Source organism: Hordeum vulgare, chromosome 2H (assembly GCF_904849725.1).
Source record: "Hordeum vulgare subsp. vulgare chromosome 2H, MorexV3_pseudomolecules_assembly, whole genome shotgun sequence".
Taxonomy (NCBI): domain Eukaryota; kingdom Viridiplantae; phylum Streptophyta; class Magnoliopsida; order Poales; family Poaceae; genus Hordeum; species Hordeum vulgare.
The window spans coordinates 308,864,075-308,889,195 of NC_058519.1; the positions used below are offsets into that span (position 1 = coordinate 308,864,075).

Genomic DNA, 25,121 nt, shown 5'->3' on the forward strand with positions numbered 1-25,121 from the left:
ATGTGTGTGGTCCGATGAGCGTAGAGGCACGCGGCGGATATCGTTATTTTCTCACCTTCACTGACGATTTGAGTAGATATGGTTACGTCTACTTAATGAAGCACAAGTCTGAAACATTTGAAAAGTTCAAGCAATTTCAGAGTGAAGTTGAAAATCATCGTAACAAGAAGATCAAGTTCCTACGGTCTGATCGTGGGGGCGAATATCTGAGTTTCGAGTTTGGTGCTCACTTAAGACAATGTGGAATTGTTTCACAGTTGACACTGCGTGGAACACCACGGCGTAATGGTGTATCCGAACGTCGTAATCGCACACTTAAGGTTCGACGTTGTTTTACTGCGTATTTGAGTTATATGGTTGGTTACCGAATGTTGTTCAGAGTCCCGGATGAGATCACGGACGTCACGAGGGTTTCCGGAATTGTCCGGAAACAAAGATTGATATATAGGATGACCTCATTTGATTACCGGAAGGTTTTCGGAGTTACCGGGAATGTGCCGGGAATGACGAATGGGTTCCGGGAGTTCACCGGGGGGGCAACCCATTCCGGGGAAGCCCATAGGCCTTGGGGGTGGCACACCAGCCCTTAGTGGGCTGGTGGGATAGCCCAAGAAGGCCCTATGTGCCATAGGAAGAAAATCAAAGAGAAAAGAGAAAAAAAAGGAGGAGGTGGGAAAGGGAAGAAGGACTCCACCTTCCAAACCAAGTTGGATTCGGTTTGGAAGAGGAGACCTTCCCCCCTTGGCTCGGCCGAAACCCTTAGGGGTCCTTGGACCCCAAGGCAAGGCTCCCCCTATTCCCCCTATATATACGGAGGTTTTAGGGCTGATTTGAGACGACTTTTCCACGGCAGCCCGACCACATACCTCCACGGTTTTTCCTCTAGATCACGTTTCTGCGGAGCTCGGGCGGAGCCCTGCTGAGACAAGATCATCACCAACCTCCGGAGCGCCGTCACGCTGCCGGGGAACTCTTCTACCTCTCCGTCTCTCTTGCTGGATCAAGAAGGCCGAGATCATCGTCGAGCTGTACGTGTGCTGAACGCGGAGGTGCCGTCCGTTCGGCACTAGATCGTGGGACTGATCGCGGGACGGTTCGCGGGGCGGATCGAGGGACGTGAGGACATTCCACTACATCAACCGCGTTCACTAACGCTTTTGCTGTACGATCTACAAGGGTACGTAGATCACACATCCCCTCTCGTAGATGGACATCACCATGATAGGTCTTCGTGCGCGTAGGAAAATTTTTGTTTCCCATGCGACGTTTCCCAACACTTTTGGACCGCCCAGGGACAAAAAACGCTGCTCCAATAGACGGTCCATATGTAAAAAAATTTGGACCGCGGCCTCGTGGTGATGTAAACTTGAAAATTTTGTGATGCAAATTTACATCACGAGATGCAACTGATGTAAAATTGCGGGTGCCCACCAAACGCCCTACTGCCACTTCATTCCCCTTCCACCTCACGACCGTCCGCCCGCTCCCTGCCCGCCGCCGCGACGCCGCAACTCCCTGCTCGGCTGCCTCCCCGCCGCAGCTCCCCGCTTGGCTGCCGCCCTGCCGCAGCTCTCCCATGTTGTCGTGCCGTAGATCCAGACCCCCGCCCGCCTCCGCCTACGGTCCGTCCTCCGCCCGGCCCCGCTCCGTCCGCCTCCTCTCCGACCACCTCCGCCTCCGGTCCGTCCGCCGCCCGACTCCGTGCGCCACCGCCCCGCTCCATCCGCCTCCGCCAAACGCCGCACCTCCCGCTCCCCGCTCGACCGTCGCCCCGACTCGCGCTCGGCCGTCGCCCGCTCCCCAATGGCGTCGAAGAAGACGTCGAAGGGCAAGTCTGGTTTCTTCGGCGTGAGGGCGAAGCCCTCTGGGAACTTCGGAGTGGAGTTCTCCGACGCCGGGCGGCGTTGGTGGCTCGGCACGTATCCCAGCGCCGATGAGGCCGCACGTGCCTACGACGTGGTAGTGCGGCGTGCCAGACGGCCAAAGACGGACCTCAACTTCCCGGAGGTCGAGTTCCAGGCGGTGGCGGAGTGGCTCATGCCGCAGGGCATTAGGATGGAGGAGATGCCGACGAAGAAGGCGAATAAGAGACTAGCGGTTGTCATCGCTCCCGGTGAGAGCGACAAGGCGGCGATGTATCGGTTTGCATGAGAGTATCCGCGGTATGTCCAGACCGAGCTGGAGCACTACTCGAAGCGCGACACGAAAAAGGGGGTGAAGAAGGAGGATGAGGCCGCCCCCTCGACTGTGATCCCTATCGAGTTTTCGGATGAGGACTGGACTCCGAGGAGGAGGACGAGGGGTGCAATGACCCGTCCAAGGACGAGTTCTCGAAGCAGTTCTATAGCTCCAACGACGAGGAGTAGTTTCATTTAATAGTTCGAAAAATTAGTAGTTGAATTTGTGTATGAAATTATGTTGAATTTCTTGTTGGAACTATGTTGAGATGAAGTACTAGTTGATCGTTTTAATCTTCGTTTTGGATCATCTCTTGGAGTTGCTTTTTTTTACATCTTTAGACCATCTATTGGAGTTAAGCTTTTTCACCAATGAAAAAAACACTTTTTAATGCTTTAAATTTAAACCATTATCGGTTTGTACCACCAAAATTTGAACAATCTATCGGAGATGTTGGATGGGCTGGGTGAGGGAAGAAAGAGCGAAAATTCCTTCGGTGACTGGACGAGTTCTCACGCTGACCCAACCCTCACAAATAAAAAGAAAACATGTAAGGCTGGTTGTAATGGGGAGTATCATATACTAGCTAGTATCATGCATATGATACTAGTGTATGATACTACACCCGCAATGCATAGTATCATATGTTAGTATCATAGGATAGGTCATTTATTACCATGCATGACACATAGTAGCACAACATTTAATATGATACGGTATCATGATATGATACTCAACCCTCTCTTTCTTCATTTAATTCTATGCCACCTCATCAAAATTGCTTAGTTGGCATGCATGATACTAGCTATGGTACTCCCATTAGGCTGGTTGTAATGGGTGGTATCATATACTAGTGTCATGCATATGATACTAGTGTATGATACTACACCCGTAATGCATAGTATCATGTGTTAGTATTATAGGATGGTTTATTTACTAGGGATATTTAAATTAGTGCCCCTGGTTCCTTAGTTGTGCTCACTTTTCCCCACGCTCCAAACGTTTGCTCACTTTTCCCCTCTTCCTTAGCTGAAACTCTCAAAAATGCTCATAGCGGCCGTTTGTTGTCTTGACCGTCCATTGACCGTTAATTGCTGACGAGTGGGGCCGAGTCTTCGGCTGACTGTTGCTTGCTGACGGGTGGGACCGCAAGGAGACACGTATTGGGCAGCTTGTCTGAATCTGAAACATATCTAGACAGGCCGCACTGCACCGCGCCGCCTCGCCTCCTCCGCCGACGTCGTGTCGCGTCCACCGCAGTTGTTTCCTCCACCCTATGCCCCTATTCCGTTTGTCGGCGGCGTCGCGTCTCCGCCAGATATAGCCCACCTCCCCATCTAGGATTACATGGCGATGTTGAGTGAGGACGCCCGGAATGCAGTCGCCCGTGGAGAGGATTGGGTCGAATCCGCAGCAGATAATTCATGGATTAAACCTGGGTAAGCATTGTTTCCTCTCGACTTCACGTTCTAAGTCGTATTGTAGGCCGTATTTGACTTCTGTTTGCTTGAATCGTTCGAATTTGTGCTCGATTTTACCCGGCTAACTGAAGCCTTTATTTCCTTCAACAAAATAGGATTGATCCCGCGCTGGCTTTCCGGCTGGTGATTAGAATGGAAACTAGTGTGCTGCGTGGTACTAAACCGCATTTGATTTCATCATTTTTCTATCCCAAAGTTGTAGAAACCAGCATATCTTTCAAACATTTGCAAGCTGAGCTAAGAAACACCTATCCCTGGAGTGATGCCGATGTTGTTGAACTGAATTACTTCAGCAGTGACGAGCAAAGATTTCTCCCACTAACTTGCGACGATCATATGCCGTTGCTTTTTGCTGGGATTGTTGGCTGCCGATTTGGTAAACTCCAAATCGATGTGCTTCAGCCACGCGCAGAACGGGTGAAGGGGAAGGGAGTTCAGACATCATCTGTATGTGCTAATAGCCAGCACCCCGGCACTCCTTGTAGGTCGACACCAAGTAAAGCAAGTGGTTGATGGAGCCACAACATGCCTGCTGCCAATTGTGGTTCCGATTCAGCTGCTGCTTCTTGTGTACCTTCTGCAGTTGGTGTAGAAGAGGATGCAGAACCTGACGAGGCAGTGCCTACAAATGATGATGAAGACGAGATGATGTTTCCTGAACTGGTCGATGTAGCCAGTCAGCAAGCAGTGGATGACGAATATATGAAGGAGCCCATCAGCCAAGCTAGGTTTGATGACACCGACGATGAAGAGAAGGTGGAGAACATGGGCAGCTTAATCGAGGATGAATACGGTGGTGATGACATGCCAACAATTGAGTGGAACAGGGAAAAACCTGAGCTTAGTGTAGGTACCATTTTCTAATCAATGGTGGACTGTCGGAATGCACTGACAACATGGTGCATTATATCTGAAAACACCTATAAGATTAAAAGGAGTGAGCCAGCAAGGTTCACAGTTTTTTGTCCATATCCTAGGTGTAGGTGGAAGTTGCATGCATCTCGTATGAGAAAGAGCAAATATATTCAGGTAATCCAAGTTCAGTTAGTAATTTAGTTTCAGATTGTTGAGTAAGGTTTCTTAACTGTTTTTTACCCTTTTATTTTGTTTCAGATAAAGAAAAACCCACACAAGCACACCTATCCACCTGGAGGGGGAGGGGGGAAGGCCAAAACCAAGCTAGCAAAAACTAGGTGGGTGGCAGATGCTATATTGGATTGGCTGAGAGAAGAACCTGGACTTGGTCCAACAGCACTCCATGGGAAGCTTTTTGAGAAGTACAAGATAGAAATTCCTTACATGAGAATTTTAAATGCTAGGGAAAAGGCTCTTGACAGAATTAATGGTCAATGGAATGACAGTTTTCAGCTGCTTTACACTTTCAAAGCTGAAGTGGAGATGGCAAGTCCATGGAGTGTTGTAGAGATTGACAAGCATACAGTTCAATTCAAAATAAAAGGGAAGTCATTTCAGAAGGAGTGCTTCAGAAGGGCTTTTGTTTGTTTCAAGGCTTGCTGGCAAGGGTTTCTAGATGGTTGCAGGCCCTATTTGGCTGTAGATGCTACACATTTGACTGGAAGATGGAGAGGACAGCTAGTACCAGCTTCTGCAGTTGATGGACACAACTGGCTATTCCCAGTTGCATTTGGTGTGGTGGAGGCAGAGTTTGAGGAAAGTTGGGTCTGGTTTCTACAGTAGTTGCGCAACATTATAGGCACACCCCCAGGTTTGGCTATACACACAGATGCTTGCAAGGGTTTAGAGAGTGCAGTGGAAATTGTATTCCCTGGAGTGGAGCATAGGGAATGTATGCGACACCTAGCGCATAATTTCAAAAAGAAGTTCAAAGGTAAAGTTTATGATGAGAACTTATGGCCAGCATCATACACATGCAGCAAAAGGAAGCATGAACACCATTTGAGAGTGTTGTATGCTCAAAATCCTCTTGTGAAGGAGTACATGGATGCACATCATGGTAAGGTGTGGTCAAGAAGCAAATTCAACAAAATCTGCAAAGTAGATTATGTGACCAGTAACCTTGCAGGGTGCTTCAATTCAAAGTTCAAGTCAGTGAAAGGGCTCTTGTTGTGGCAAGCATTTGACAAGATGAGGCAAATGATCATGATAAAGATGGCTCTTCGCAAAAGAATTGCAGAAACACAATATGTTGGTCATCAAATGCTCCCATCATTGATTAAGGCATTGCACCTGAAGGCAAGAGGCCTGGAGATGAAATGTATTCGATCTGGTACATATGAGGGAGAGGTTACCGATACTGACACTAAAAATAGGGTATGGAGGTATCCTGTGAACCTAAGTACTAGAGAATGTACTTGTAGGCAATGGCAGATCCGTGGGAAGCCATGCATGCATGCCCTACATCTGATGACCGTTATCGGGGGTGCAGATGGTGAAGTTGATCAATATTGCTCTGAGTATTTCTCTGTTGCCAAATTTATGGTTGCTTATGCTGACAATGTGCCTGCACTATTGGGGAAAGATCAATGGATAGTAGATCCAGGGTTCAAACTCCACGCTCCTGTCATTACTAGACCACCAGGAAGACCAAGGAACCAGAGGATTAGAGCAGGTGAGGAGGGTCGTCTACCAAAGAAGCGTGCTTGCAAAAAGTGTGGAGTTCTAGGGCATATTGCTAGGCTTTGTACCAATGCAGTGGATGCATCATTTGGAGAGGAGGAAAGATGGACATCAGCCAATGCTGAGGAGAATGCAACAGCAATGGAGATTGAAGATGCAGTGGAGAATGCAGCAGCAATGGAGATTGAAGATGCAGTGGAGAATGCAGCAGCAAATGAAGCAGAAGATTTTGAAACCATGGCCTTTGATGGTTTTGAAGCTATAAGAGAGGAAGAGGAGGGGGTAATTGTTCCAATTGTGCCTTTAAAGATTACTGAACCCATAGATGACCGTCAAATGGTCGTCAAGTGCTCGGCGAGTGGAACTACTCCATCAGCACCTCCACGGGGAAAACACCAAGTAAAGCCCAAGATCAAAAGGAACAAGAGTCTGAAAGAAAAGAGCATCTCAACTAGGGAAACCAGGAGCAAGACGGTGAAGCGAGCTGCAAACACAAGGAGCAAGTCAAAAATTTGAATTAATTTGTTGGAAAATGTTTGTGTTGTCAATTTGAGGGCGAGTCGATCGCTTAAAACTTGGTAGATTTGTATTAAGATGTTGGCATCTTAAAACTTGGTAGCTTTGAGCTACTGTAATAATGTTGGCATCAGTTGTAATAATGTTGGCATCAGTTGTAATAATGTTGCTTCTACTTTGGTTCCTTATTTGAGTCAAAATTCAAATTTCCATCAAAATTTGAATTTAAATCAATATTTGAATTTGGGCCAAAATTTGGATTCGAGCCAAAGTTGAAGTTGAACATTGGAGGTTCATTGCTGTGTGCGGTGTATTTGATCGAGCATTTCAAGTCCAAAATTCTTAGGTGAACAGTGCGAATGAGAAATGTGCTAGAAACGAGCTCGAAAGCTAGGGTAAACAGCCCTATTTGAAATCAAGTTTTTTTTACCTTCCCTAAATGAGACATATATATTTTTATTAACACTTGTTCCATATATATAGGGTAAAAACGAAGTCTCACTATTTATTGATTAATATTCATATTAGTACATTTTTTTTGAAAAAATATGCTTTTAATTCAAAACGTCAAATAACACGTTTTAGATATGAAAATGAAAAAGTAAGTTCACATCCTTCTTATTCACTCCAAAATGAAGCTATGGAGATTTTTCTGATTTTTTTTTGAATTTGTTTTTCAAACCCTAAACCCTCTCTCCCTATTCCACGAACTCTGAAAATGTTCATAGGTGTAGCTCATTTTTGTGAAGGCTTTTTTCATGAAAATGACCTACACCAAGTTTATATTTTTTTTCTCATAACCTTGTCACATATGACGGCTATGTGCGCAAGAATTACAACATTTTGATTTTTTTGAACTTTTTAAAAACATTTGAACTTGATTTCGACACGTCACTTCAAAAAATGACTTTTCAAAAAAACGCCCCTATACCGAGTTTATATTTTTTTATGGTAACTAGGTCTCATAAACAGACGAACTACGTTTGTTTTATATTTTTGCGATTTTTTCTAATTTAGTTATGGCCATTTGAAATCTGGTCAAACCCTAATAACCCCGTTGACTCGCTCATAACCCCGCAGAAATGCTCCAAACCCTAGCGTCGAACGTCCGCCGTCGGATCATACCCTAGCGCCAAACACCACCCGTCAGATGTAGGCAGGCATGCGCGATCCGTGTGATGCATCCTGATTGGCTACTGCACTGTCCTTCTCGGGTTTTTACGATCTGCCCCACTTTACATATGAAATTGTATTTTTCGCACATGACCACCACATGTGAGTGTTAAGAGTTGGTTCAAATATTCAAACTGCAAAATACAATGTGGCAAATCGTCAATATAGCTTCCCCTTCTCCTCTTCTCCATGTGACAGACAAAGGCATCGAGCAGATCGAGCAATTCCTCTGTTTCTTTCCCCATCTTCTCGTTCTTCTTCCTCTCGACCAATTCCTCTGTTTTTTCCTCTCGGGCGATATGTCGACCTCCTCGTCAGCCCCTCGTTCCACATGGCCGGTGTATGGTCCAGTGCCGATGACTCGATGCACTGACTGCCCACGGATTGCGCCAATGAAGCGGTTGACTTCGAAGGAGGAGAAGAATGGGAACTTTGGGCGCGAGTTCGTCAAATGCGAGAGCAAGCCGGAGGGGCAGGTTAGATCTGAGTTTTCCTCGCATCCTTTATCTCTGTCAGATTTGGATTTAGGTTACATGATTTCGTTTTCACATCGTGAAGAAATGCCACCATTTCGAGTGGATGGATGATTATATCCAGAGGCTTCAAGGGTTGGGCTTGCTGGATTCGAGGGGGGATGCAATCCGCAAGTTCAATCTGCCCCATGACAGTGCCGCTCCGGCAGCAGCAGCGCATCCGGAATACCCGACGGTGGTAGATGTCGAACTGAAGACGGAATTGAAGAAGATGAACAAGAACTTCAAGCAGCTGATTGAGTTGAAGAAGCAATCCAATCTGATAGCTTTAGGAATACTTGCTCTAGGAATTTTTTACTTGATGGCCATCTCTCGTTAGAGATGTTTGTCTACTATTGTTGCCACTGTTTAGCAATCCTCGTCTGTTTATCTCAAATGCAACTCTGTTTAGTGCAACTGTCGATCTCTGAATGTATGCAGTTTACTGTTAAGTTTTGACACTTTCAGTTTCGAGAGAAGACAACTACCAGTTCAGTGATAGGATTATTTTGTTAGCTAATAACCTCGAGTGTTGGGTCATACCCTAGCTCGTCAGATGACAGTAAGCAGTACTTGAGAAGCACGAGGGATATACATCAAGTTCATCTCTTCTCTCTCGCACTTGCCAAACTTTTGTCCTCGAGTTCGTGAGTTCTGCTAGAAAAAAAACCTAGTTTGCGGGCCCAAAGAGAATCAAGCTGCAATAGGCCCACAAAGGATAAATGAGGCCCAGAAACAAGTGATGTTTCTTTTTTTGTTTAGGAACGTTTGCTTTGTTCTTTTTTTGTTTTTGATTGCTTTTTTCATTAATTTGATTGCCCAATCTCTTCTATCTCATTGAGGAATTTTTTTGGCTTTCCTTTATGGGTCCCTTCATTTATCCTTTTGACTAAAGCCAAACATCTCAAAGTGTAGTTTTCTACATAGTGTAATTTATACTTCATGATTGGAAAAAGAGGTCCAACCATACTTCAAACATAGTGTAGTTTTCTACATATTAAAGTAGGGATTAAAGTATATAAAACTACACTTTTGACTAAAGCCAAACATCTCAAAGTATTTGATACTTCAATATTTCTGAAAACCAAAGTATTCTTGGAATACCTAAAAAATATAGAGCTCAGCAAACCAAAGCCGTGTACAAATGTACAATATGTTCTTATTTTTAGAATGCATCTATAAACACATCATTTTTAGTTAGTTTGGTTAATTTTTTCCATGCCAATTAGCCGTGTCTAAACTTGGGACAAACAAAATACAAACATAACAAAGCATTAATATAACACACATAACTTAACTTAGATAGGGTTACCAGGGCAACATAAGTTCTTAGGACATATAACACGACACCAATTTCTTACATAGATAATAATAATTAGGGTAGCTAGGTCGGGCAACACACACACCAAACTAATACTACATACTAGATAGGGTAGCTAGGGCAACACCGCCATGTCTTCACCGTCGTCTTCACCTTAACCGCCGGCTTCACCGTCTTCTTCGCCGCCGGCTTCAGTACTCCTCCTCCTCAAGGCCGTTGTCGCCGAGGTAGTACGGGAGGCTGTGCATGCGGTCGCGAGCGGGGAAGATGCTCTTGAAGTTGGTGAAGATGTTATAGGTGGTGAATGTGATGAACTCACACCCACACCAATACACCTTGCCGAGCAGGTGGTAGGCATCGAACTTGTTGGTGAAGTGGACGACGAGCCCTACCGGTGGAGCGTTGGCGTGGGGACGCAGCTCCACGAGGTTGAACATGGGCGGCGAACCCGCCGGGAGGTGGTGGAAGCCCGCACGGAGGAACCCCCGTGCAAGCTCAGTGCTACCCCTCCAGCGTGAGAACGCCCACACGCGGAGCGATTCCTCGACGACGACGTTGGCGGGGTACCGCCGTTCCGACACGGTGGGAGGCTCTTGGAACGTTGGGCCGTAGAACTGCATCTTGAACGCTTCGCTGAGTGGAACCACTCTGGCTTTTGGGGGAAGAAGAGAAGTGGGAGGCGCAGATGGATCTGTAGAAGAAGAGGCAATGAAGGGCAGTTTAAATAGCCCGGGGAGACGAAGTGGGTACACGCGCAAACGACGTAGATCGTGACTCAGTGCTGCTGTGTGAACCGATGCGATCATCAATGTGTGAACGTGAATCGAAGCGAGCGTGCTCTGCGTTGGCGGCTCTGCATGCTCTGCGTTGGCGGCTGCCTCCCCCTGCTGCGTTGGCGGCTGCCTGCCTCCCCCTTCTGCGTGCTGTGCGTTGACGGCTGCCCCTTCTGCATGCCCCTTCTGCCACCGGCACAACTGAATCGAGCGGCAGCCCGTGCGGCGTGAACTGATGCCTCGACATATGGACGCGAGCGTGCGTGCAGCCTGCCCCTTCTACCACCGACACGTATGCCTGCGACGCGTGAAACGACGTTGCGGAGCGACTGAATCCACTGGCAACCGTGCGACACGGATCGATGCGTGCGTGTCGGCGTGCATGCATGCGTTTAGGTCTAGGTCACTAGATGCGTGCGTGGCGATGTTCGCATGCATAGCAGGCTACATCGATGCCAAAGACGGGCATGCATAGCAGGCTGCATCCATCGATAGTAGGTTTTTTTAATTTATTACCAACAAACTAACGGGCCCGTCCTATGAACACAAACACGGCCCAACCAGCGAAGTCACATCCACAGTCAACAGAGTTCAACATGGCCCCACAAGTCAGTTAACGGCCAAGACGGCAAACGCATGTTATCAACATTTGTGATAGTTTGAGCTAAGGGAGAGGGGAAAAGTGAGCAAAAGTTTGAAGTGAGGGGAAAACTGAGCACAAATAAGGAATTGGGGGCACAGATGGAATAATCTCTATTTATTATCATGCAAGACATATAGTAGCATTTCATTTAATATGATACTCAATCATCTCTTTCTTTATTTAATTCTATGCCACCTCATTAAAATTGGTTAGTTGGCATGGTGATATACTACCTATCATACTCGTATTACGGGCAGCCTTACGACCAGCCTAAAAGGAATAAAGAAAGAGAGAAGGCACGCGGACCCGAATCCCATCGCGACGACGTTCGCCGCGACGGCCCCCCTCCCTTCTCCTGGCTAAATCTCCCGGCGCCGGTGCAGCTCGGTCGCTCCGTCGCGCGAGAGGAAGGGGGAAAGATGAAGACGACCAAGGGAGGGAAAGTCATGAATCCCACCGACGCCTTCCGCAAGGAGCAGCGCAGGAAGGAGCTTAAGCGGGTGAGTCTCCAACCCTAGGGTTTCTTGCCCTACGACTTGCACTCTTGTGGGGGGTTATCTGAACAAGCCTCGTACGTTGCCATAGCGGTAGTAGTTCGATGCGTTAGATTTGTTGTTTCGTGGGGCGGGTTAGGGCTATCTGAAGGTGGAAATTCAGCAATGACTTCGTAGCTTTCTGATCGTTTTAACACGAGATCCTCTTGTGCTCATTACGGTCGATTGAGATGCTATCACCTAGTAAACTAGTCAGTGTTTTGGTTCAGTTGGACAATGCATTGTGACAATCTTGCATGTAACAAGCGTATTTACATTTACATTACTAGATACTACGTCCGTTCACAAATATAAGATGTTCTAACTTTTCTTGAGTTGGATGTATACAGACATGTTTTAGTGTGTAGGTAGTCCGTATTGGAATATCTGAAAGATCTTATTATATTTGTGAACAGAGGGAGTACTAGATATTTCACTTGAAGAGCTTGTATGCAGCAGATAGACCAATCATACACTTGTACCACTATGCCACATGGAATGGATAGTCATAATTGGGAAACACACCCGTAATTTTAATTGTGAACAGTCTTGACCTGAAGCTGCAGCTTGTTCTGCTATGTGACGTAAAATTGCCTGGTTGTCTGTTGTTTTGACTGGATTTAGACAATCTCAGGTAGAATATGGTGGTAGCTTGATTTTATTGCTCAGTTGGATGTACTTTTTTGCTATGCCACCCAACAAAGGTTAATAGCAATGCTATCGCCTAGCAGCTTAGTTGTACTTCTTTGTTACGTCACTCCAGTTTTCTATGGTATTTTTATCTGATGGGGCATTTCAGGAGCAATCTAGTTTGTCAAAGTGACCAAAGCCAGTTGCTGCAATTGTTCTGTGCTGTACTATTGCATCTTCATACGTCACATTTTTTTGGTGCACATCATTTCGACCTGGAAATGTATCCCTCGTCATGTATCCTGATATAGATGCACCAACACTGTAAGGCGGCAATAGTGGTCATTACAGAGTGTTACATACTACGTTATGTCCACTTATCAGTTTTGTCGGTACTTTCTCTTTTTAACCCCAGTTTCATATCAGACTGATGTTAAAAAATGTTTACCACTTATGATTCATTTAATCTGTTACCAAGTAATTTAATCCATCTTTATTTCTCTACTTTATCAATTTCTTTGCTCCGCAGAACAAAAAAGAAAGAAAGAAGGTACGGGAGGTTGGTATTTTGAAAAAGGACCCAAATGCTATAAAGGATCAGATTGAGAAGTTGGAAAAGATGAGTAAGTATATTGAATTGTATCTAGGCAAATTCAGACCTTTATATCAATGTCTTAGAAACAAACCATTTTAAAAACCTATCTTTTATGTAGAACTCAGATCATTATTTACTTGCCCTACCAGCTTTGTTTGTAGGAGGCCTAGCATTCTCAGTTTTATGTGTCTTGAGTCGTCGCTAGTGATGATCATATCAACTAAAATACTACATATAGAAGAAGAGTCCGAGCACAAGCGGAAATATGGTCAAAAAGCGCAGGATCATGGCCACTTGCTGAAAACCAACCACAATCATCACGAAGGCGAAGCACTCAAACCAGGCACGAGGGGTGACCATAGAGAGAGCGACGAAGATGCTAGTCCATGCTTTCAGGAACATAATACCCATGTGGTGCCTGCATGTAAACCTCCTCATGCAACTCACCGTTAAGAAATATATTCTTGACATCAAGCTGAGACATAGACGAGTGACGAACAAAGGCCACATCGAGAAGTGTGCGAACAATGGTCATAGGGGCCGTAGGAGCAAATGTCTCATTGTAATCACGGCCACGCTCCTGTTGAATGCCACTGGCCATAAGATGAGCTTTGTAGCGCTCAAGAGAACCATTGCAGCAAGTCTTCACCTTGTAGACCCACTTACAATTGATGGGACAAAGACGGGGAGGAAGGGAAACAAGATCCCACGTGCTGGTGTGCTCAAGTGTAGCAATCTCCTCTGCCTCGCATGCTGCCATTCAGGATGAACAACATCACGATAAGAAGTCAGCTCAAGATCAGCAGGGCCAGAAAAACCACATCGGTCAATTGCGAGGTGAGGACGAGCATGAAAGCCATAAGTGGTAGGCTGAGACGAGGAAGATGCCGCACCAAAAGTAGATGGCTCATTAGTAGACTCATCCACAACACATGACGCCGAGTATAATAGTGAGGTGAAGATGGAAGAATACATGGAGGAACCACTAGGATAGACTTAGGTGATGGAGCCGGGGAAGCCATCGGTGATGAAGGTGCAGAATCATGTGACAAGTGAGGTGTGGAAACCATAGGAGTTGTCTGCATTGGATATGGAATAGTCACAATGGCTCAACAAGAGTGACAACTATGTCGGAAAAAAATGAGGAAAGAGACATCCTCCATTCAAAAGGTCGAGGAGGATGGACGCATGTTGAAGGGACGAGACTCATCAGCAGTCATGTCCTCAGGAATATGCACCCGACTACCGATAGGAACCAAACTATATGTGTAACCTAAGACACACTAAACCGATTGGGCAGTCAATTTTTTTCCATTTGCAGGGTGCAAGAAAAACGCAACAAACACAACCAGACGAGAGAAGGGTGGAGTCCGGACGCTGAGATACTGACTCACTAGTATGGTAAGGTAAATGAATTTATTTACTAAGCCTACAACCTTGACATTCTAAAGGGACATCTTCGTAGACAGACCCTAGAAGACCTCGAGGAACTAAAGACGACATACGAGAGCCACAAAGATGACATAGACGATGATGCCACTGCCGAAAGGAGCCCGTAGCTGAGGCGACCGAAGTAGAGAGATTGGTGACGGTAGTGGTAACGAAAGGAACATGAAGCGAGTCCAACTCCCAAAGTCCTTGAGGGTCACGACGGCGAGGGCCAGCCCTAACTAGATTATGCATGCATTGATTCTAAATAGAACAAGAGTCAACGTTAAGAATGATATGACAACTAGAGTCAGTGAGCTGACCAGCTGAAAACAGGTTCGTGGTAAGTCGAGGAATATGAGCAACATCGGGATAGAAAAGGAAGTGCTAAGAGTGCCTCAACTAGCAACATGAAGGGGAGTACCTTCATGAATTGGATAATCAAGAGAGCTAAGGGGGGACAAGGTGGAAGAATCAGAGGACATACGAAAGGAAGCTCCAAAATTGGAAATTCGCGGGGATATACTTGACGGTGCAGGGGGTGGTCTCTTTATGCCAGAAGCACAGTCACAGAGCTTGCAAACCCCGAAGCTGCAAGTGGACACTTAAATCTCATAATACCCTGCCCATTCAAGGAGACAACTGAGAGTGTCAGAGTAGAGTACGAGTCCCAGAAGAAGAGCTGCGCATGTGCCTCTTCCTCTTGAAGCAATCAGACTCAGGGTGACCATCCCTATTGCAATAGCCGCAACGTATACTAGCACGACCCCACCACTATGAGTGGGTAGAAGTGGCGGATGATCAGGGGGGAGGTAGCCGGTGCAGTAGGCAGCCTGGCAGGAGTTCCAATAGTGGACATGGTTGAGAGGGGAGGCAGCGACGACTAGTCGAGAAAACGATGGCAGTGGCGTGAGATTGGATCGAAGACATGAGTTGTGCGTACTAAAAAATTACCTAGGCTCTAATACCATGTTAGGAAATATGCAGCTTGTATTTCCTGTGGCCAAGGTCTAGTATATATACAATGTACATATGCAGAAAACCCCTAGTACTATTGGCAAACTATAAAAGGCTACATGGAAACGTATTATAATTCTAATATCAGTCACACTATGCTGGGCCTGTTAATTAAGTTAAAATGTGAAGTATGTCAATCACAATGTGCTGACATGCATATTTTTCCTTATCAAGTCATACCATCCATAACTACTCAAAAATTACCGCAAAAGTTTTACTTGTGACTGACATGCGTGACTTAATTCCCTGGAAAAAGAAGCCTTGATGAGGTGGCATGGTTTGCATGCATGGATTAACGCAAAATGGTAAATTATGAGTACATGCATGACTTGCTGATATCACACAACTTCGATCTAACGGTTATGAACAATTGAGGTGACGTGGAAGCACAGATGTGCAGAAAAATCTAGTAGTGGGGCAGCTATTTAGATATAGAAGATTTGCTTGCTTGGAGAAACTTTGTTGTCTGTTTGAATTTATTTGTTTGCGAGGAGGAAATGTGTGTTAATGATTTTTGGCAAGCTTGTATTTCTGAGTGATTTTTAATTACTATTTGGTTGATGCAGAGGCTGATGGTGCTCTGGATAAGGCTAGGAAACATAAGAAAAGACAGCTTGAGGATACTTATAATCTTGTTGTGAAGAAAAGGAAGGTAGTCTGATTTCTGCAGATTTGTTGGACCTTTTGTTTTGGAAGTCTCAGAATGTTTTCACTACCATTACTGTGATTTTAATATCTTTTTAGTCCATCAAACATACAAGATCTTAACTGTTCCTTAAATTTTCTTTGACTATGTTACGGACAAGTATTGGGGGTCGCACTACAGCTGCATGCCCAAACCTGCAGCACAGTGCGTAACCACAATACGAACAGTTGAGCCTTAGGCAGGCACATGGCTAATCCTTGGCAGCCAAGAAATCCAAGTTTATATCCCTAGGAAATATATCCCTATTAGGAAGTTGTCTTTAATTTTCAAACAGTTCAGTTTTGGTTTGCTTTCCAAGTTACATGCTCTCTCTGATCTATATAAAGGGAGGATAGTTTGCATCAGGGTTATCATATAAATAAACAGAGAAAATTGCCCCAAACTGAGAGTTCAGAGCCTCCAGCGTCACGGCAGGGGACGAGCCCCTATGTGTGCCTAAGATGAACCTCGCTATTCGCTCCGATCAGATCCCTGTTCCCACCTCCAACTCTATGCACACGACATCTTGGTACCTTCCTTGGCCTCCCACCACCAACAGCCACCATGGGCGACCCCTTCACCACCGAAAGCTTAGAATCAGGGCTGCCCCCTCCCTCCCTCCCTTTTCTACTTGACCTCAAATCATTACCCGAGCTGCGGTATGATGTCACAACATTGAAGGAACAACTACCATCTGCTAGGGTATCCATGAACCTTTTGGAGAAGGGAGAATCCAGCAAGGCACACAACAAAGATGAAGATGAGATTGACAACACAATTACTGCTGCTGCTGCACTGGCTGCACCGTTCGCCTACCAGGAGGAATGGTGTGCTGCTCCAAAGTTCCACAAGCTGGAATTCCCTACCTATAATGGTGAGGGTGGCCTGTTGCTTTGGTTGAACCGTGTCGAGCGATTCTTCAAGGGCCAACAGGACAAGGACAAGGCGTGGATGGTCTCCTATCACCTAACTGATGCTGCTGCACTATGGTACAGTCGGTTGGAGATGATGCATCGTGAACCACCATGGCCAAAGTTTGTCAAATACCTGAATCACAGTTTTGAGCCGATGATCAGGACTGGTCGGCTAGTGCAAATTAAACACTTGAAACAAACAGGCTCGGTGCATGACTACAAGAAGCAATTCTGGACAAAGAAGAAGCGTTTGGTGGACGAGCGCCCACATCTGTTCCTTAACTATATCAGGCCATTTTCCAAAATCAACTATGTGATAGAAGCCCACAGGCCCACTCTTCTATCCCACTCTACCCTACAGGTATAGGTGGCCTCGGTACTCGATTTGCAAAGATGGATACCTACAAAGCTGCTAATTCTGATTAGTAAAAACCAATAAATATCAAGTGTTACAGTATAATGTTTAATACTCTAAAGAAAGCAAGACGGGAATTGGGGGAGATATGTGATACTTATAGTTAACTCATTCATCTTGATACTCACACTGATACCTAATTAACAATGAAGCCGAATGCCTTCTTTCGGTCCAATCCCATCCATTTTTGTTGAGGCAATTCTGACTTGTTCATCTGGAAGTGACCTAGCCCCCGAGATCTGACCTAAGACAACTCCCGACTACATTCATTCTTATCGAGATAGTAGCTGTTACCAACCTGATACAATGTAAGTCACAAGCTTGAGACAACGAGAATGGACTCTTGCTTGTAGGTGCGAGAGTCTCTTGGAGGAGCAACATGTCGAGTTGTTTATTGCTGGGCATCGGAAGGCCATTAGTGCTGATGTTGACTTGTAGTACTCATTGAACCTTGAGGCTACCATGAGCTTAGCACACGTTGTTTTTTAGCGGACATAACCACACCACCCCAGGCATGACTTTGTCTTCCAAAGCAACTAAGTAAACAACGGCGGTGTCTGTTGCCCCACCCAAACAGCCTGCTGCTGTCCGCCTGCTAGGCAATTCAAGAAACTCACCCCAATAGAGATGGCTGACCGGCGCACTAAAGGGTTGTGCTTTAACTGTGATGAGAAGTACGTCCACGACTACCGTAGTGCCCCACTCTTTTTGATTGAGATACCTGATGAGGAAGACAACGACGACTTTGATGCTGGTGTTACACTATATGTGGATTGCCTAGCCCTTTCCATCAGTTCGGACTTTTGGTTGCGTTGGCTAGTGCATGAAGCTTAACATGGTATCAGAGCTAAGGTCTTGAGTTCAAGTCCTGGCTTTCGCAATTTATTAAAAATTGCTGGTAGCCCCCCTTTGTGTCCACGTAGAGGCCTCTTGAGTCATACGTGAGCTTTGCGCGCCGTAGCTTTCTTCCGGTTGCACGTGTTGACTTGTCTTCCCGTCACACGTGAGAGGGGGTGTTACACTATATGTGGATTGCCTAGCCCTTTCCATCAGTTCGGACTTTTGGTTGCATTGGCTAGTGCATGAAGCTTAACAGCTGGCACAACTGAGAAAGTGTTCACCCTGGCAGCATCCAACCATCTCGATGCATGCACTTATGGGTATATGCATCGTCAAGACCATGTAGCTACACACCTAAGTTGCAGGAGGCCGTCTCAGGGCTCTAGTGGACTCAGGATCCACACAATTTTCTAAGTGAGGAGTCAGCCAGCCGCATGGGAATTTCCCATGAATAGCGCCAAAGGGTCCAAGTAATAGTGGCTAATGGGGACAAGGTTTCAAGCACCAGATGCATGCAGGGCCTCTTGTCGGATGTCCTTGGCGAACTGTTTGTCAATGACTGTCATGCCATTACCTTGGATGGTTTTGACTTGATACTTGGCATGCAATGGTTGCACACATTGGGCCATATACAGTGGGACTTTGAGCACTCAATCATGTCATTCTGAAAGAAAGATCACCAGGTCATTTGGCACAACACCAACATGTCCGGAGGGCCACTGTAGGTCCATGCATGTGTCATCGATGACCACATGGCCGTACTTCTGGAAGGGTTCAAGGCACTATTTGATAAGCCGTGTGGCTTACCATCGATGCGCATGTGCGACCACCGCATTTGGCTCCTGCCTGGAGACATCTCCTATTGCAGTTCGCCCATACCGTGACCCTCAGCTCCAGAAGGATGAGATTGAACGACAATGTGAGGATATGCTCCAACAAAGGTTTCATACAGGAAAGTAACTTCGAATTTTCTTCCCCGGCGATTCTTCTCAAGAAACACGATGACACATGTCGGTTTTGCGTGGACTACCTCTAACTTAATGATGGTACTGTCAAGGATAAATATCAAATTCCAATTGTCGATGAGCTCCTGGATGAGCTCAACGCGCTTGTTTCTTCATTAAGCTTGATCTCCGCAATGGGTATCATCATGTTTGCATGCACTAGCCAGACGCCAAGATGACCGCCTTCCGCATGCATCACGACCATTACGAGTTCTTGGTGATGCCTTTTGGCCTCCCCAACACACCAACACATCCCAAGCTCTGATGATTGTTGTTCTTCGTCCTTTTTGTTGGAAATTTGTACTCGTTTTCTTCAATGATGTTTTTATCTACAACAATTCTTGGACAGAACACCTTAGTCATGTTCGTGCTGCCTTGCTTCTCCTAGAGCAGCATCAACTATTCCTGAAGTGCTCCAAGTGCTTCTTTGTGGAGCACAACGTGGTCTATTTGTGCCATATCATCTCAGCAGATGGCGTCGTCATGGGCCTGGCCAAGGTGAAAGCGGTGGAGGCATGACCAAAACCACGAAGTGTCCGCGCCCTTAGCGGGCTCCATGGGCTTGTTGGGTATTATCGCAAGTTCATCCAGGACTACGGCGTGCTCTCAGCTCCACTCACCAAGCTCGTCAACAAGAAGGCTTTGTGTGGTCCTCGGAGGCCGACGCAGCCTTTTGCACGCTCAAGAAAGCCCTCACAACATCACCTGCCTTGCAACTAATGGACTTCGACTTTCTGTTCTTGTGTGTTCTTTGGAGCCGTGCTGCACCATGGGGGCAGACCTCTCGCTTCTTTCAGCAAGGTGGTGGCACCATACCATGCCAAGCTAGCAGCTTGTGAGCGTGAGCTGATTGGAGGGGTGAAAGCTGTTCGACATTGCAGGCCGTACTTGTGGGGCCGGAGCTTCAAAATAAGAGCGGACCACTATAGCCCGAAGTACTTGCTTTACCGGCGCCTCCCCACCATTCCACAACATCAATAGGTAAGCTAGTTGCTGAGATATGTGGAGTATTGACCAGGCCATCAAATTACAGTGGCAAATGCTCTCTCCAGGCGTCATCAGGAGGCGCTAGGGGCTGTCTCTGCTCTCTCGCGCCTCCCATCATTCCATGACATCAATGGGTAAGCAAGCTGCTGGGATATGGCCACCAAATTACAGTGGCAGATGCTCTCTCCAGGTGGCACGAGGAGGGGCTAGGGGCTGTCTTTTCTCTCTTGTTTCCTATGTTTCAACATTTTGATGACTTGCGTTAGAAAACTGACACTAGTGCAGACCTAACAGCGCCGCCCGACTCCATTGAAGCAGGGATGACTGCAGGGCCTTGGAGCGTCACTGACGGCCTCATTCTTCATAAAGGACGGGTCTACGTCACTCAGACCTCACTTTGCCTCCCTGCAATCTTGTAGATGCTCAATTTTTACATCCCTCGCATGTTAGCGGTAGTGGAGGAGTTTGTGTGGTGTTGTGTCATGGGCCAGCGGAACGAGGCTGAGCATCTTCATCCCGGTGGTCTTGTCCAGCCCCTTCCAGTCCCTCGGCATGTTTCGACCGACATTTCCATGGACTTTGGTGGAGGGCCTGCCGAAGGGGGGTGGCAAGCCCTGTTAGGAATAAGCAACTTGTATTCCCATGAGGCCATAGGCCGGTATATATACATGTACAGGTGATGGACTATATGCAGGAAACCCCTTATATATTGGGATAAATACAAAAGGGTACATGACTTATATTATAACTCTAACACCCCCCTCAAACTCATGGTGGATGAACAACACTGAGTTTGGAGAGATAAAAGCCATGTTGTGCTCTATTCTGGGCCTTCGTCAGGAAATCCGCCAACTGTAACTCGGAAGGCACATACTGAAGAGCAACAACCTGATCCTGCACAGCAGCGCGCACATAGAAAGCATCAACACCAATATGCTTGGTGAGCTCATGCTTCACAGGATCGCGCGCAATGCTAATAGCACCTGTACTGTCAGATAAGAGCAGAGTCGGTGTAGTGACAAACACCAAAATCCTGAAGTAACCACCGTAACCAAGTCACCTCTATCGTCAAAAGAGCCATCGCTTGCAACTCAGCCTCTGCACTCGAACAGGAAACTGCAACCTGTTTCTTCGTCTTCCAGGCAATGAGAGAACCACCAAGAAAAAACACAGTAAGCAAAAAGTGAACGGCGATCTGAAGGATCACTAGCCCACGTAGCATCCGAATAGGCCTGAAGCTGTAAAGAACTGGAGCGAGGAAAGAATAGACGGTGAGATATCGTGCCCCGAAGATATCGGAGAACACGGAGGAGATGACTATAGTGGACCGATGTGGGAGCAGAGACGAACTGACTCAGAATATGAACCAGATAAGAGATATCCAGACGAGTGACAGCTAGATAAACAAGACTGCGAACAAGATGACGATAACGCGTCGGGTGAGGCAGGGGATCACCATCAGTAGCAGAGAGGTGAACATTGAGCTCCATAGGAGTCTCAACAATGCGCTCATCAGTAAGAGCAGCACGAGCAAGAAGATCCTGGATATACTTTTCCTGGGATATAAAGAAGCCATCAGAGGTAGAAGAGACTTCAATCCCAAGAAAGTATCAAAGAGGTCCAAGATCAGACATAAGGAACTGCTCACTAAGACGGGCCTTGACAAAGGCAATATACTCGGGGTCATCACTGGCAATATACTCGGGGTCATCCCCAGTGATGACCATGTCATCAAAATCGACAAATCTGACTCCTAGAGTGAAAAAATTCACAAAGTAAACTCTCTTTGAAAAAAATTCACGGAGCTGACCCTTTTATGCGGCGCTCGACACATAGGCGTCACACTGTGTAGTGTGACGCCTTAGTCGTAGGCGTCACACCCCCGTCCACGCTGGTGTTTGACCCCACCACATCTCCAGCAGTGTGACGCCTAAGCTTTAGGCGTTGCACTTGTGACAGTGTGACGCCGATCACTTAGGCGCCACACCCTCTAGCGTTGTTGTAAGGAGACAGGGCCGGTAGGTCTGGTCAGCGGCGAGGTCGGACGAGGGAGCTCGCGTCCATGGCGGCCAGAAGGTCCTGCGGGAAGAGAGAGAGATAGGAGAGATTAGGGAGAGAAATGGAGAACAGAGAAGAGGGCATGGCGCAAGGCAGCTGAGAGGTTCCATATGCCGAGCCGAAGGGCAGAACTTCAGTGCGTGATCGTAGTATGTCACCTCGTCTCGTCCTCGCAGCATCGAAGAGTACCTATGCACTATGTTCCGGTTCACTGATAAGGAAGATAGAGTTGGGGTGGGGGTCTACGATGTGATACTATAGTATAGTATGCCCCGGGGAGAAAGATGCGCAACTGGTCAGGTATACCTGCCTGATGAGATAGGGTTTTTTCTAAAGCGGGAGCTGCTGTCGGTATGGGCAATTTCTTAAGTTGTTTGATTGATTCCGGGGAGCCACGAGGTTGAACTGCTGCTCACCGGAGTTGTTGGAAGAGGGCATGGCGCAAGGGGAGCCACCATGCTGAGCTGCTGCTTACCGGAGTTGTTGGAAGAGGCGCGGAAGAGCGGGGTATTTAAGAATGGATGAAGTATATACTACAAGTAATATATACATATAATGGCTTGACTTGGTCATAATACTTACTAGTACTGCTATGTTAATTGCTTGGAGCAAGCAAAGCCAGTGCTGAAGATACAAACAATAAAACAAGCAAGCAAAAGCAGAGGGAGGGAGAAGAAACGCTTTGGATGCCCTGCTTTGCTCTCGCACGAACAGATGCATTCATTCATCGTCTGTGATCGTTCAGCGAGTGTGGGTTGGTTGGTTGGTGAGAGCACTGAACGAAGAAGATTCATTGCTGCTCTGCTCCCCACTGGTTAGCAGAGTGCCGGGGAGAACTACTCCGACAGAGTGCTGGAGAGAGGCACCCAGATCACCACTGGCAGCATCAGGACCGTGGGGGAGAGCCCCGACGGGCAAAGCTCCAAGAAGGCCTGGTCCAAGATGAGAGCGCGACCTGGGCTCAAAGACGGTTTTGACCAAACCGTCCGCAGCCACGCCTATCCCCTGCCTTCCAGCATCGGCTCAATCCATCGGCAACCTCGAGCCTCTTCGGGGGAGGAAGATGGACCTGTGGAAGCTGCCGACCGACGCTGCCCGTCTCCACGTCGCCCCAGAGCAGGGTGCGCCGCGCGAACGACGGACGCTCCCCCGCGAGCGACGACACCACGCTGTTGCCGCCGCCGCTGCCCGTCTCCACGTCGCCCCAGTCCGCCTCGCTCCCGCTCTTCTGCTCGACCCCTCCTTCCTCCTCGCCGTCCTTGCCGCTCCTCATCGGCCACCGGAACGACACCATGCGCCTCCCGCCCGCGTCGGTGTCCCCTTTCCTGGACGACGCCGGCGGCACCATCCAGATCTTGGACTCGGAGAAGCTGTCCTTTGTGAGCTTCTTCGCCGTGGCGGGCAGGTCGGGAGGCTGCTGCTTCTGCTTTGTCGTCACCGGGATCACAGGGTAGCGGAGCTGCATGTGTGGCGCCTAAGCGCTCGGCGTCACAGTGCAGCATGTGCAACGCCTCAGGCTTAGGCGTCACACGGCCAGGGTGGGCCCTGCAGCGTCAGCGTGGCCCTTCTGTGTGGCGCCGAAGGCTTAGGCGTCACACGGTGTAGTGTGGCGCCTACGCGTCGGGCGCCACACAAAAGGGTCAGCTCGTTGAATTTTTTTTGTACTAGGTTCAGTCCGTGAATTCATTCAGCAAAGAGGTTAAATTTGTCCATTTTGCCAAAGAAGCCATCAGAGGTAGAAGAGACTTCAATCCCAAGAAAGTATCGAAGAGGTCCAAGATCAGACATAAGGAACTGCTCACTAAGACGGGCCTTGACAAAGGCAATATACTCGGGGTCATCCCCAGTGATGACCATGTCATCAAAATAGAGAAGAAGAGTCCGACCACGAGGAGAAAGGTCAATAAACAATGTTGGATCATGTACACTGGGTGAAAAACCAGCGGCAGTCACCACAGAGGCAAAACGCTCAAACCAGGCGCGTGGGGCTTGCTTAAGGCCATAGAGAGAGCGACGAAGACGACATACCATGCCATCAGGAACAGAATACCCAGGTGGTGGCTGCATGTACACCTCCTCACGCAGCTCACCATTAAGAAAAGCATTCTTAACATCAAGCTGAGAGATAGACCAGTGGCGTGTAGAGGCCACGACAAGAAGTGTACGAACAGTGGTCATATGAGCCACAGGAGCAAAAGTCTCGTCATAATCACGACCATGCTCCTGTTGAAAACCACGAGCCACAAGACGAGCTTTGTGATGCTCAAGAGAACCATCGGAGCGAGTCTTAACCTTGTAGACCCACTTACAAGTGATGGGACGGACTCTGGGAGGAAGGCAAACAAGATCCCACGTACCAGTGCGTTCAAGAGCAACAATCTCCTCTGCCATCGCAAACTGCCATTCAGGATGAACAACAGCTTGATGATAAGTGGTCGGCTCAAGAACAGCAACAACAACACCAAAGGTGGAAAATCCAAAGCGATCAATAGGGGGACGAGGACGAGAACGCAAGCCATAAGTAGGCTGAGAAGAGGATGACGACACATCCACAGAGGCATCCACAGAACGTGAACGACGAGTGTAACACTGAGGAAAAGATGGAACAATGGAAGGAGGAATCGCCAAGATAGAATCGGGGAGTGGCGACGAAGAAGTCACCGGAGATGAAGGTGTAGAATCCGGTGTAGACGAGACCGTGGAAGATGGTGGCGACAAATCGACTGGAGGTGGAGAAGCAGAGAGATTGGAACGAATAGGCAAAGGCTCGACGGGTGTGATAGGTGTGTCAGGAAAAGTGAGGAAAGAGATATCCTCCAC

The 25,121-nt window shown here is 47.3% G+C and overlaps 1 protein-coding gene across 1 annotated transcript in view; it reads left to right on the forward strand.

The window, feature by feature from the left end:
• The first annotated feature begins 11,450 nt into the window (after positions 1-11,450).
• The window catches only part of LOC123426149 (protein EARLY FLOWERING 5), a 32,288-nt gene continuing 18,617 nt past the window's right edge, over positions 11,451-25,121 (forward strand). The window contains exons 1-3 of the mRNA XM_045109927.1: positions 11,451-11,695; positions 12,888-12,981; positions 15,965-16,050. Of these exons, the coding sequence (XP_044965862.1) occupies positions 11,615-11,695; positions 12,888-12,981; positions 15,965-16,050 (261 nt within the window). The 5' untranslated portion in view covers positions 11,451-11,614. The remainder of the gene's footprint in view (positions 11,696-12,887; positions 12,982-15,964; positions 16,051-25,121) is intronic.